At 33.3% G+C, this 14,063-nt stretch overlaps 1 protein-coding gene across 3 annotated transcripts in view; it reads right to left on the reverse strand.

Moving 5' to 3' along the window:
* Positions 1 to 14,063, reverse strand: part of LOC149774235 (uncharacterized) — a 71,692-nt gene that overhangs the window by 41,195 nt on the left and 16,434 nt on the right. For all 3 annotated transcript variants that reach the window (XM_089945527.1, XM_089945526.1, XM_089945528.1), the window contains 2 exons: positions 13,273 to 13,569; positions 4,306 to 4,442 (listed from right to left, as the gene is read on the reverse strand). In XM_089945527.1, the coding sequence (XP_089801653.1) occupies positions 4,306 to 4,442; positions 13,273 to 13,569 (434 nt within the window). The remainder of the gene's footprint in view (positions 1 to 4,305; positions 4,443 to 13,272; positions 13,570 to 14,063) is intronic.

Below are 14,063 nucleotides of genomic sequence, written 5' to 3' on the forward strand. Positions count from 1 at the left end.
ATAATAATAATAATAATAATGATAATAATAATAATATTAATAATGTGGACTTAGTACAAGGCCTAATCTTTAGAAGCTCTAAGCGCTTTAGAATATTACATAACACAACAATATGCACAAAGATAAGATTACAAAAACGCAACATGAAATTAAAGAACAAAACACAAACAGGTTGACAATAATTAATGAAATGAGCGTTATTAACTTTTTAAGTCTCTTCTTGTAGTCGAAATAAGTGAGTTTTAATAGCACTCTTTAATGCGATGACAGTTTCCATATGTCTCATATACATGGACAATTTTATTCAACGTTTGTGGGCCATGGTACGCGGAAGAACGTTGTCCATATGACTTCGTTTTAACAGTGGGAACATTGGAAATACCAGTGTCGAATGAAGAAATGTAAGTTTGTAGATGGGGTGTACACCTGGATGATGCCAGACATATGAATTTGACTGAAGTACGTCAACGAAATGAACGACAGTGAACAGATTTTTCATTTGATTCTAGATTGAATGGATAGACAGTGAAGATTGCAGGGCAGGGGAAGGTGTGCTCACTTTTCGCACTCTCAGTATAATCCGAGCAGGAAGGTTAGCATTTTCCGTTAGTTTGTGGTTGTCTTTGTACCGGACGAGAGGGCCGCCTATTACACAGTTGCTGATGAGGCAAAAATCCACATGTCCTTCACTTTGTCATTGGCGACTCCACAACAATATTACCGCACGCTCTACTCATTGTTTGTATCGTCTGTTCCTACATTGGTATTCATATAACCTTTTATCACGAGCATGTCTTGTTGTGTTGGAAATTGCTAGTTCATACAAGTCCTAATCTTCCTCCTCAGCTTCATTTGTAGGGGAATAACATTGCGGTATGGTGAACGTTTAGTATTGGGACTCGAATGCTGTTCTAATAAATCTGACACTGACATTGGTTCCCATTCTAAGAGTGATTTTGTACTAGCTTTGTTGCTGATAATGGCTACACCACTGGAATGGACATCATTGAGCCATCACTTGTCATCTTGCGTCCAAAACGTTTCTATCTGGTTCCACTGACACCGAAAATATCCTATTTTTACCTGTTCTTCTCATTGATGACTGATGCGTGTTTCTTGATGTTTCAAACATAGTGAGGAAATGTCATGCACCAAGACCAGCCATAGTTTATGGTCCTAATAAAATTCGTGGTCGAGTCTCTGAATCATCGGGAATGAGTTTTATCAGAAGCTGTCATGACACCTAATAGTTGGTCGGAGTTCTTTATTTGACCTCATGTATTTATTGGAGTTGAAGTTGAGGCTGCTACAGTTTATGAAACGGTTTTGTTTTACCATCTACCACAGCTCTTCATATTTCTGTATGGTTTTACTTTAATGCTCTAAATCCCGTTGATGTAATTGCATGTCACCCTCTAAAATGTGATTGATCCAGCAATAAATGTTGTCAGAATTTTTTGCCAGTTTCTTTGATATTCTGGTTGGAAAGATGATCATTACTCCAGCAAAAGACATGATCAACAACAACAGCATCCGTTTAAGAAACTATGTTTGATACCCACTATAAATGAACTACGGGCTCAGTTTATGTTTGTGTAATCTCATGTCGAGTACAACGAATTTAGAAGTACGGTCTTTTCCACTGTGGCGCCAGTTTTGGAACCCGCTGTCTCCCAAGATTGCAAGTTCTAGAAAACGGTAGCATGACGCGAGGAAAATAAATCGTACAAACGTGTTCATCAATAATAAGCAGAGTCCCAAGCCAGTGCTGCTGAAATGAGGGAAATGTACTTTAAACTATACAGAAAGTAACTTTCTTAGACTCAGAGAAACACATACAAATTCACTTTACACTCCTCATGAAGCTCATGACTCATCTTCCACGCCGCGGTGAGGACATTACAGAAAAAAGGTATTACAAAAAAAAGTTTTAAAAAGTATCGACTTAACAAGGCAAATAATAACAGGTGAAGCACCATCATATAATTTTTACGAATGGTACAAAGCAGAACTAGATGCTTCCATACCACATGCAATGATGACGATATGGAAGAATCGAAGTAGGCAGAATTCCATCCTGTGCCATCTTTGACGACATCAGATCAAATGGAATTTGAAATCAAACGGCCAATCACATAATAAAGTGATCGAGATAAAAGTTACAGGTACTTGGTTGTGAAAATTATCAGATCCGACAACACTAATCCAGCTACCGTAGTTCACATCAGAAATTGTATGGAAAGTTTGTTAAGCGACGTGGTTTTCTATTTAAAACAAATAAAAGCACTTATGTCACGTACACCATTGGCACTGAATTTTACCATGCTTACCTCGATGATCTACTAATTTTTGCAAACGAAGCCAAGCAAACATACTTTGATGCTTGCATGGTGTTAAAATCGGACATATTGTGAATGTTTAAAGACATATCTGATTAACGAAGAAACTACAGACGACAATGTAGGATTTAACTACAGACAAAAAAGATCAAACAGGAACGCACATTATGAAACTTTTACCCTTGGGCCTGTGTTTGTACACGTATTTATTAAACAGCAATCGTGTACGTCTAAGTCTGAATCGAAGCACGTCATCCATGTGATGGCCAAATTTAAATGGTACAAGGCGAATATATTGAGTGCAGGTAATCATTATGCTCGACAAATCAAAGTAAAATCCCTTCACCATTGTCCCAGGACTCTAATCCAGGTTTAAAACTAATGTCGTCTAGGACCAGATTCCTAACGTTTACTCAGTAGCATTGTCAGAGCTCAGCGTGTCTATCGGACACTTTAATCTTATTTTTCACCACAAAGAAAACATACGATCGTACCGGACACTGCTTGAAGCCAAAGAACAATTGAGAATCAACAGTTTCCTTGACAATTTATACGACAACTATGCAGCATGGTATTGCCTACTAGGATTTAATTTCACACCTTTCCAAGAAAAGACAAGGGTCATTTTCCACCCTATACAATCATGACAGCTCGGTGTTAATCTTCAAATTGCACTAGAGCTTAGGAATGTGAGCTTTATTATAGATTTTAATAATATGTTTGAAGACAGCAGTCTACGAAAAGTAACCACGGACATCTTAGCCAATTATATTGATGACGATCAGTATTAAGAAGTACAACAGTTGCAGATGCAACCTAAATGGTGAACTAAAGAAGAAAGAAGAAGGAAGAAAAGCAAACAGTAGTGTCATGATAGCGAGAATCAAAGCAGGCTCTAGTTTCAATTTTGCTGATAATTTGGCTGATATAATCACAGTTTGCGGTTGTCAAATCCACCATCATAGTCAAAGACTGCACAAACAGTACTTAACGATGAGTCAAGAAGAAATTTAAAATTGTATATGGATGACGCAGGGTCTCTCGTCCAAGAAAATGATATCTAGATAGCGTGGTATAAATTAATTACAGACCATTTCAAACCTCACCTCTCTGATATTAAAAGAAACCCAACGAGTTGTTCGAGACACCTGGCAGATCCCCTTATTAAAAAAATTAAAGAAATCATTGCCTATCATTAACTTTGAGACAAATGAACTAATACATGGAACCTTGGTGACCTTCCGATCCACTGTGCGTATACACTACTCTGAAATCCAGTAGTTTGTGCTGAGTATGCGCTTCAACGGTTGAAATCTAGAGTTGTTTGAGATTGTCATCATAATAGACGATATACAGATACCAGGAAACCCATGGATGTGAGTCTACTATTGCAACGACTACAGTGTAGAAGAGTTTCACTTCAAAGGTTTCCACTAAGTTCAATACTGTGTTTTACAAGGATCTCACTTTCACGCACGTCTTATTCCTCTCCCTTCCCTAATCCGGACATTTGAAAATTTGCTCACGTTAGATCTCAATTCGCTATTTAGTGATTCCATGAAGTAGATACATGTGTATGAATCAGGTTGTTTGGAAATATATATATTTGTTTTAATGGGCTTACGTTAGTCGCTAAAAATGACCGCGTGTAATCTTTACCGAGACAAACCATATTCATGCTATAGTAATTACATTAGAATCTATGGTATTCGAACACCTCTACCCGAATTCTGGACATTACACAGTTGCAGGTAAATTTGTTCATTTTATATCTTGATTACATCTATTATCAGGATATTGATTTTTCAAGTAGACCGATTAATCAAATGTAGAATATTGCAATGTAATTAGATTTTTCAAGATATTATTTATCCAAATACATGTAGTAAAAGAAAAATGAAAGGCAGATCTTGACAGATTGCAAAATAAATTTAGAAATACACTTAGGGTAAAACAATTTACTTACTGCGCGGGAACTATTAGGATACTCCATCCAGTGGACAGCCACTACAGGTTTTCCGCAGTAATCTGGATTATCCAGAGACACAGTCAAAACGTTTCCATCTTGTATTATGCTTGGTTTGCAGCGCTTAGTTGGTGGAGCTGACAATTTTAGAGAGAAGATATTATAATTACTTAAGCTAATCATTCGTATACAGAAGTTTTGAAGTCTCTCGACGAAGTATTTTAAAATCAAGAATAGGATGTTTAATTTTAATAATATATATATATATATATATATATATATATATATATATATATATATATATATATATATATATATATATATATATATATATATATATATATATATATATATATTTTTATTTATATATATATTGCAATTTAATATTTAAATAGCAACACACATTAATGCTTGCAAATTAAATATTTTATATTCTTTTGGTAATGATATTATCTTAAGTACACTTACAGGTACACTGTATTCATATACCAAAACAAATTATCATGCCACATTACCAGTCGATGCATTCATACTATGTGAACACAAATATGAACCTTAATATTGCAATCCCCTCCTCATGCACGATAAGTTCGTCGAACGTTTTAAAAGGATATATATTGTAAGTGCATGGTTTCATCGACGCACAATAAACGAAAAAAAAAAAAACACGATGATGAATTTTAATTACATATCTACCAACTGTACAGCTACCCTAGTACAAATTCTGAGCACTCAATATTTTGTTTTTTAACTTTTTAACTAGTACAATACCGATGTATTCGCAAAATGTATCAAATGTATAACTGTTTTATGTATGTATTTGTTGACTGAAGTAGAGCTGACGAGCATTGACAGGAGCGACATTTCAATAGTTCAAAATGCAATACATCATAAACTGAAATTTAATGAGTGATATAAATATTAATTGATTATCATAAAAGTAACAATACTTGTCTAAAGAGATAGTGTATGTTTGTTACTTGATTTGAGTGGATACGGGTGTCAACAAATTGAATTGTATTACAAATAATACAAGATACTAATAATAACGAATCGGGATTTAAAGCAGATTTAAGATATCTAGTTGCAAGGAAAATGCAAATTTGCATTCATCATAAAGATATACAGATTTAACAAATTAAGATCAATAGTACAGTGCAGGGCGAAGAATATATAAACAGTATATATATATATATATATATATATATATATATATATATATATATATATATATAGATATGAATCAATCTACAGATATGTATTCGCCCATTTTCAATAAAAGACCCGGTAGGGATTTCAATGTCAACTTGCAGTCAGCCTACAACAAAGCATTGATATACCCTATAAAAATACTCAGTATACCAATTAGATGTTCCACTCAGCTGAAGGAAGGATAAACACAAACATCAAATGTATGTATTATCCTATCTGAAGTAATAAGCGAACATTGCATTGTCTAATTTAGTTGGTGTCACTATCAATCATCGTATATATTTTTGAAACCCTTTTCAACACTAATGTTACAAGAGGTTTCATATAGTGTGCTCTAGATCTAATCTCAATAATACTGTGATTCGTTTATATTGTATCCTCTTTTTATCAATTCATTGAAGTTTCTAATAAGCGTTAGTGAAACTGTTTTCATCTTTAACGAGTAACCATTTTAATTTCAGATGCACTATATATTATTCGACCAACACCATCAACAATATTTACAGTGTCATCAATGCGAATTTAATCGGATGAACCTACCACTTTATGATCTCTTTATTCGGGGCTTTCGTCTTGTTTCATTTCATAACCTTTACCCTCAGCCATTTATTTGCTTTTATGAATAGTGACGAATGAACTGAGTACACGTGCAGAGCATACTATAGATAGAATCAAGAAGTTAGATTAATCGATGACTAAAGTAGAAAACACACTTTCCTCGAGAGATTTAAAATTACATGAACAGAACACGCCTGTGTAAATAGAACATAGAAAGAGATAATTCGTAAAGGGTTGAGTGACAAATGAGCCGGAGAAGTGTGACAAAATCAAGTTAGGAAATTGAAGAGCTGCTAAAAGTTATGTTCAGTTGTCCTAATCTGCACCGTAATATATATGAATACTAAAACAAATTCCAATCAAAGTCTTGGAGGTAACGCTGACTTGTATTTTCTGTTCACACAGTTATCACTTATCATTAACATTTGATTAAGTTGATCAAGTTAGCTGCCTTGAATCATTCAATATAGGTATCTTCAATTGCATTTATGTTGGTTATTTTCTTATTTTTGCTCGTTGTCGCTGATACTCATATTTATATCATGTTCATGGATTGGAATGACTTTCGTTGTTCTTTAGTTTCCAATAAGGTCACACGAGGCAGATTGTATGAGATGATGAAATGATAGCACATCCAATACCTTCAAGGCAGTATCTGACTTAGTGTTTTCTCTTAATGCGTTTACTACTCTGTAGCCGACTGTAGAATGGAATATTTTGTATTCATGTATGTGATTTCTGGAATAATTTGCATTATATCCTTTCAGGTTCTTGCCCAAATTATCCTTTTTATCTCTCAGCTGTTTCACATATTGGTTAAGAAAATGACTGACAATAGTGCAATGATTATTGAATACAGTATTTTTTCTCATCTCTTCTAAAAATAATATAACGAAAATGGTTTGTGACCTTAGAGATTACTACATAATCTTGAAATGGCTTAGCCATTTGTAAAAACAAGGAAGAATATAACATTTTATTAGTTAACGTATCAGAAAACTAAACAAAATATAAATGAAACTTCGCAATAATTATAAAAGCCACACAAAAAAAAACTGAACCTATAAGCAGAACGTAGAAGAGACTACAAAATTACGATATAGTGAGAAAGAACTCCATCTTAGGGAAACAAATCAAGTCCATGTGCGACGATGTATCTGTGTTAATCAGTTTTTCACACAGACGAAGACAAATTGTTTCTTCACGTCATTTTTAATATCTAGTTGCAATAAATGATGAAGTTAAGGAAAATGAACAATGAGCAAAATAAATGATGAAGTTAAGGAAAATGAACAATGAGCAAAATCAGAACAAACTTAATATCATGGATATTTTAACGTTTCAGCTATCAAAAAATGCATATGCTTCCACATATAAATGTTCCGCGAAACAAGCAAGCAAACAAAGACAGTAATAGCTATGTTAACCTTGCCGCATTCTAAACTGCGCTCAGGCAAGCACTTAATGTACGTCAATATGTCCATCATCAAACATAGACTTTAAAGACGTTGGAATAGTTATCATTTCTCTTTACAAATTTAGACTGTAAAAGATAAATATGTCACCGTCGACTACTTAATGGAACATGGACCCTGCCTGACAATATTTATCAATATAATCACAAATGTAAAATTAAATAGAAATTGATAGACAACTTGTTTCTGGGGTAATACACAATAGACAAATGTCGACTGAAATGATAACGTTTAAAATTACTAAGTTAACTTATACTTCTACCTAGAATGTGATGTGTAAATGGTATCAGGGTACATATTATGTCTACAATGAAACATGACCATTTAAAAGTTGTTTCGTACAGCCGGTTTTCGATTGAATAAGACATAGTATTTAGAGTCTTAAAGACATAGTCGTTGCTCAAAAAATAACAAAAACAGTAGGCAATCACACCATTCAACCCAAGGACAGATAATAAGCAGCAGCATCAGCGGTTAAATCTACAAGAATAAGAACAAACAATAAACAACTATTAGAATAATATTTGAGATTTTAATAAAATATTCATAACAGACACAGGAAAGGTGAATAAATAGAAGCTGGCAGCATTACAAACTGTGTTACTCATAAATAGAATGATCCCAACGACGGGTGTTTTGATTTTATTTTAAGGAAGATAATTAACTATGATAAGTAATATGAAACAAAATTAGCAACTGATTAAAATCAAACGCTTAATTATTTGAATGGTGATTTATTATTTGAACAAACAAGATGCAACATTTGCCATGTACGCATCTACTCATAGTGACCATAGTAAAGATTTTTTAACCATTTCATATTGCAAAAGTTCATTATTTATACCATCATTCAGAAGCTTAAGTAAAATATGTCATATTTATCTGGATGATTTTGTGCATGGTGTCTCCAGGTTTATGTAGCTTATAATTCTCATATATTTATGTTCAATAAATATGAACATATAGTAAACACTGATGCCACCTCAGAAACTGGAGAGTACACCTTAAGGAGTTAAATAAGCCAACAAGCCAGCTTACTACATCCGCTTCATGCAGTATTAAATAGGAAATATTCTATGTTTGAGAACTGTGATCGGACATTTAGGATCATTTGGGATTTCATTCGTAATAATATGATGTACCTTGAATTTCCTGTTTGCATTGTATAGAAAAAAAATCTTAGCTGATTTTACCAACATATCACTTTCATTATATTGCATAACTTAAGGCACAGGATCGTAACAAAACTTGGGAACTCTTTGGGGATCTGAATTTCTTCAAAACAAAAAATATTTCAGAGATATATATTAAAACGTATAAAATTTAAATTGACTTTGTTTCGGAATTGTCATTTTCCCTGGAAAACAGTTTAATTTAACACATTTAATCGGATGTTGATAAATTGACTCAAATCCTACCCAGGATTGGTTAGAGTCTATAGAAAAGGACGAGGTGCGTCATCTTGGTATACATTTTGACAGTCTGGAATGAAAGAATTTAACAAAGAACAAGAAAGACAATTCTTTTATTCAGTATTTGGTTGGAAAGACAAGTTGGGATATAAGTGCTTTGGGTTATGATAGCAAATTGACAGAATTACAGTTAAAAACAACTGATGGAACTGGAATAAGAAAGTTCATCTTCAGAAAAAAATGATGGAAATACAAATTCAAAGGCAGGACAAGGAGAATGAAATAAAAGTGCAAATTAAATTAAGAGTGAGGAAAACCAAATGCAAATGCAGAAGGAGAAAAGAGCAATATGAGTAAAAAAAATGAAAATTCAGCATAGACTAGTGGAAATAGAATTGGTAAACAGATCACTCCTCTCCTACAAAAATACCAGGCATTAATGTCACCAGAAACATTGGTTGGAATCCATTTTTTCAACAACCAGTATATACTTATTTTTCACTTTGAGAATATTGTTAAAAATTTAAAATGGCATTGGCCTCTTCTATTACAAGGTGTAATTACTGAAAAAGATCTGGAAATCTACTGTTCATTGTCAGTACAACATCCTGCGGTAGATTTTCCTTTAGATGTTTTATTTTGGTAAAAAATGATCTTAATCTCATACGGGTACTTTCAAATATCAATCCATCAAAACTTTTAGAAATCAGATATCGATAAGACTGATCAGATATCCTTATCTCGTCCTTGTCCTACCTGCACGCACATTCAAATAAAGGACACGTCATTTCTGATTACAGTAGGTCGTATAATATAATAAAGTACAATAAGCAACACAATAAATGTTTTCCAAATGATCTTATCTTCAAGAACGTAAGGTCACGGTCTTGTATTAAAAGCAGTACACTGTTGAACCCCTCTCTGATTTCGGATAATTATGAACCATGCATGTCAGGATGTTTTTATTGCTTCGCTAGGATTCTGTCAAGCCTATCTCTGTTAAAACATTAATGTACAAAGGAACTTCCCAGAGCCTTTTTGTATCAAGTACTGAGAGGAATTTCGAAAATATTATCTCTGGATTCCCAGTGCATATTAGTAAAAAACAAATAATGCAATATATTGATATGATTGTATATTATTTGAAAATAGTTCACATGTATCTACAATTACCGTACCACTGACACAATTGTTTGCAATAAGAAAGCCATGTTCATTCCTCTGAAAATGTAGGAAGGCTTTTAACAAAATAAAAACCATACTTAAAAGTGCACAAGTTCTTTCAACACAAAATTCCGGTCAATTATTTAAAATGTCTCTTGATGCAATATCTTCATGACAATCCAATGGTATGTATGATGCTACAGCGGTAATTGAAAAGGGAATTATACCTTAAATATTGCTACAGGAGCTGGGAATTCACAAAACACTGTTCTTGAAGCTATAGTTTGCGGTCTATGGCAATAGGTTTATTGTCCTCCACATACTATCAAATCATAGTTTTCTGTACATTTCAGTTCTTCCTCTGGCTTTAGGATTTAGCGCAACATTTATAAAAAGCTTGAATAGGTTATAAGATCTTACATGGACTGCAAACTGGATCTCGGGTGTTGATAGTCGGATAGAAATACCTCTGAATTAATTGAGCAATCAGTTAATGACACATAAAGAAATGGCGCTGTGTTATTTAACTACAGCATAACGATTGGGAAAATAATCTACATTGCAATTACTACAAGTAGTGAAATCTTATAATTAGATCATCCACCAATGTTTACTTCTGCACAGAAACGGAAAAAACTGATCCAGAAAGTTTTACAGCTCTGCCCCTAAATATGGTTTCCAATGAGGCAATAGTTTGCAGAAAATACTATATATATATATATATATATATATATATATATATATATATATATATATATATATATATATATATATATATATTATATGCATTTGTATGTGTGCCCATTTACCGTGCATGGGCAAAGATCGCCGATTTAAAAGTTCGCGAGTGTTCCAAAATAAGTCTAGTTCTGGACTAATTGCTTATTTGGGTTGAGATGTATAAGGAAGGGAGCAGCATTATATTTTATACTTCATTTCTTGTAAATAAAAGAGTCTTATTAACTACTAATCTGTATAATAGAAATGTTATGTATAATTAGGCATTCTTAGTATTACCACTAGTCTAGGAAGTCATCTTCAAGTAACACATTTTGCTTAAATTATGTGTTCGTTCGAACTAATGTATTCGAAATATTTCAGATTATTTTGATTTGTAACAGCTGTCACGGAAATACTATTTAAGGACTAGTTGGATACTTATAGCCGTTACGGAATTATTGTGGATTATTTTAAAGACATTTTGTGGTTGTATTGTAGTGCTTTTTCTCTCGTGTTGATAAGCCAATACAATAAAGACCATAAGTTTGGATGCATTTGGAAATCAAATTAATCGATATTTTTGGAATTGATAGACCATTTAAGACCTTAATAATTAATTCACTCTACTTTACGTTATTGATAATTTTTTCAGTTTCATTTCCTGCAAAAATTTATTTTAGTTAAAAATATTAATATTTTCAGTTATAAAAAAATGTGTTGGTTTTTCCTCTTTCATGTTATTTTATTTTAAAACCATAGTGTTGTAACTATATATATATATATATCCAGCGTTAACAAAGATGCGCGGTTTTTAAAAACGTTGTCTTTAGAAACCACTATGCTGAACTATAGCACAATGTTCCAACTAAATATATATGTAGATGGGCGCTGGAACCTGTCGTCTGTCCAACGTGCGCTGTGCTGATGTATGCTTTTCAGTGCGCGCTCCGATTCTTATACGTACGTCTGATTGCCGCCTCTTCTTGTATCGGGTACTGTGTTCATAATGATAAACATGACTTTCTTGTTAACTCTTTCTCAAAATCAGCTGTGATGAATCAACGTTTAGGCCATAAGGTGCACATTAGGTTTTTCACGTCCGAAGCAATGATGGAAACAATGTCAGCAGAAACAGATAACGTTACATTTTTGTACTTAGAATAGAAGTAATGGAATATTTTGTGTTATATTTGTCATCTAATAATGACTTGTATGTGCTTATGTTCAAAACATTTGCAATGCAGATTCATACAGAGAATATTGGTAATCGAGTTGTGTTGTGCAAATTGTAAGGTAGTGGGAGACAAATCGTGGAACAATACATTTAGTTACATCGACTAAATTTTGATCTGAACTACATTTCTGGAACGTCTGGCCATAACAACATTACTAGTATTCGTTGCATTAGTTGTAGGGCTTATTCAACGTACCGAATGTGTGTCGGCTGTCGCTTGCGAATGATGAAATAGATGAAATGATCAAATCGTATTATATCCAGTGCCAGTAAGTATACATAAGCTTCTCAAATTATTGTTGACGTTGCATATTTCTGCAGATAATTGAATGCTCATATATAATGTAGTTTAAACTGGAAAACTTTGACAAACTTAAATGCCTAGTATCCTGTAAAAGAACGCGGAATTGTCATTTCATAAAAACTACTAGCTGTAAGTGAACATGTTGGGAGGATGGATAACGGCGGTCACATGGTATGCTGAAGCTGGAAACAATAAAATATGAACATATTGGGTCATATTCTCTCTCTCTCTCTACCTATCTCTCTCTATCTTAATATTAACACTTGAAAATACAAATATATACATATATAAACCTGCATTTGGCTGATAATTAGTTTATTAATGGGTGTGGCTTATACTATGCTGAAAATTCACTGTTGTGCTATCCTTTTGACATCCTTCCAAAGTCTTTCGGGGAAGTACGCATTGCAAGTAAATTAGAGCACTGCTATATAATAGCGTGGCAACAGGTGCCATTATTCGCTGTGCGTATTCGAGTCCTTTCAGACTAGAACAAATTAATATTCACTATGTTATAACTTGGGTATTTTATATTATTATATACAAATTTGTTTCATTTGATTATGTTTTCATGTATGCATTGTTGTGCCTATGGATAAACCATTTCTTCTCTGTTTAACCTCAGTATTATTAGCTCTTGGTCTTCATGTGCTATTGTTGAATTAGAAAGAAATAGGTTTTGCTAGCGAATATACGAAGCACCGTGACATGATCAATTTGCATTCAGCTCTTTTCGCAAAGAACAAGAGGACAAAAGAACAATAATTATAGAATAAAATGATACATGCAAACGATTTAGAGCTGAAATTACTGACGTATCCTAACTCGCTTCACTGCTATAAGTACATACAACAAATCTGGATTATAAAAGTATAATTGAATACTCACCAGTTGCACATATTGCCACCTCTTTTCTTTTAGAAAAACCGTCATATAAAATGGTATATATCGCTTCATCCGATGTTTGAAAGTCTCTTATCAATATAGCTCCATTTTCCAAAGACAATTTTTGCTTGTATCTATCATGTATTATATAGTTTTCACTACGAAATGTAGCAATTGCCTCTACTTTGTCGGCAATTTTTTTGTAAAGGATAATACCTCCACTGAAATTGGAAGATGTAATGTTTTGAAACACATGTACGGGATCTCCGATGCAGACAAATTTAGAACTATGTCCTGTATCTGAAATTTAAAATATTAGATAAAAATATTTTTATCTGAAAATTATCGTCAGAAATAATAATAATAATAATAATAATAATAATAATAATAAATATAAGAAGATGAAGAAGAAGAAAAGAAGAAGAAGAAGAAGAAGAAGAAGAAGAAGACGAAGAAGAAGAAGAACTAGAATAATTCCAGAATTTTCGTCATCAACGACAAGAAGTAGGTGATGAATGTTCATATGGTCAACATAACTGGTCATGTCAAGGAGGAAGAAAAGCGCTACAATCAAACGGACAACCCTTAACCCGATAAGGTGGTAAATGGGGGAGAAGACGCTATCCGATGGTCATTGTCTTCTAATAATAGACAGAAAAGGAAGCGTGGTGGCTATAGAAAAGTGTATGATATTAGCCGCTGAACATTGTTAGACGGAGTAGATAGAATGCACTACTGTGCATGTTTATATGTTGGATGAACCATTTAAAAGGTAAATACTGATACTTCGGACT

The sequence above is a fragment of the Sinohyriopsis cumingii genome, unplaced genomic scaffold (genome assembly GCF_028554795.1).
Source record: "Sinohyriopsis cumingii isolate HCF-2022 unplaced genomic scaffold, ASM2855479v2 utg000360l, whole genome shotgun sequence".
NCBI lineage: Eukaryota > Metazoa > Mollusca > Bivalvia > Unionida > Unionidae > Sinohyriopsis > Sinohyriopsis cumingii.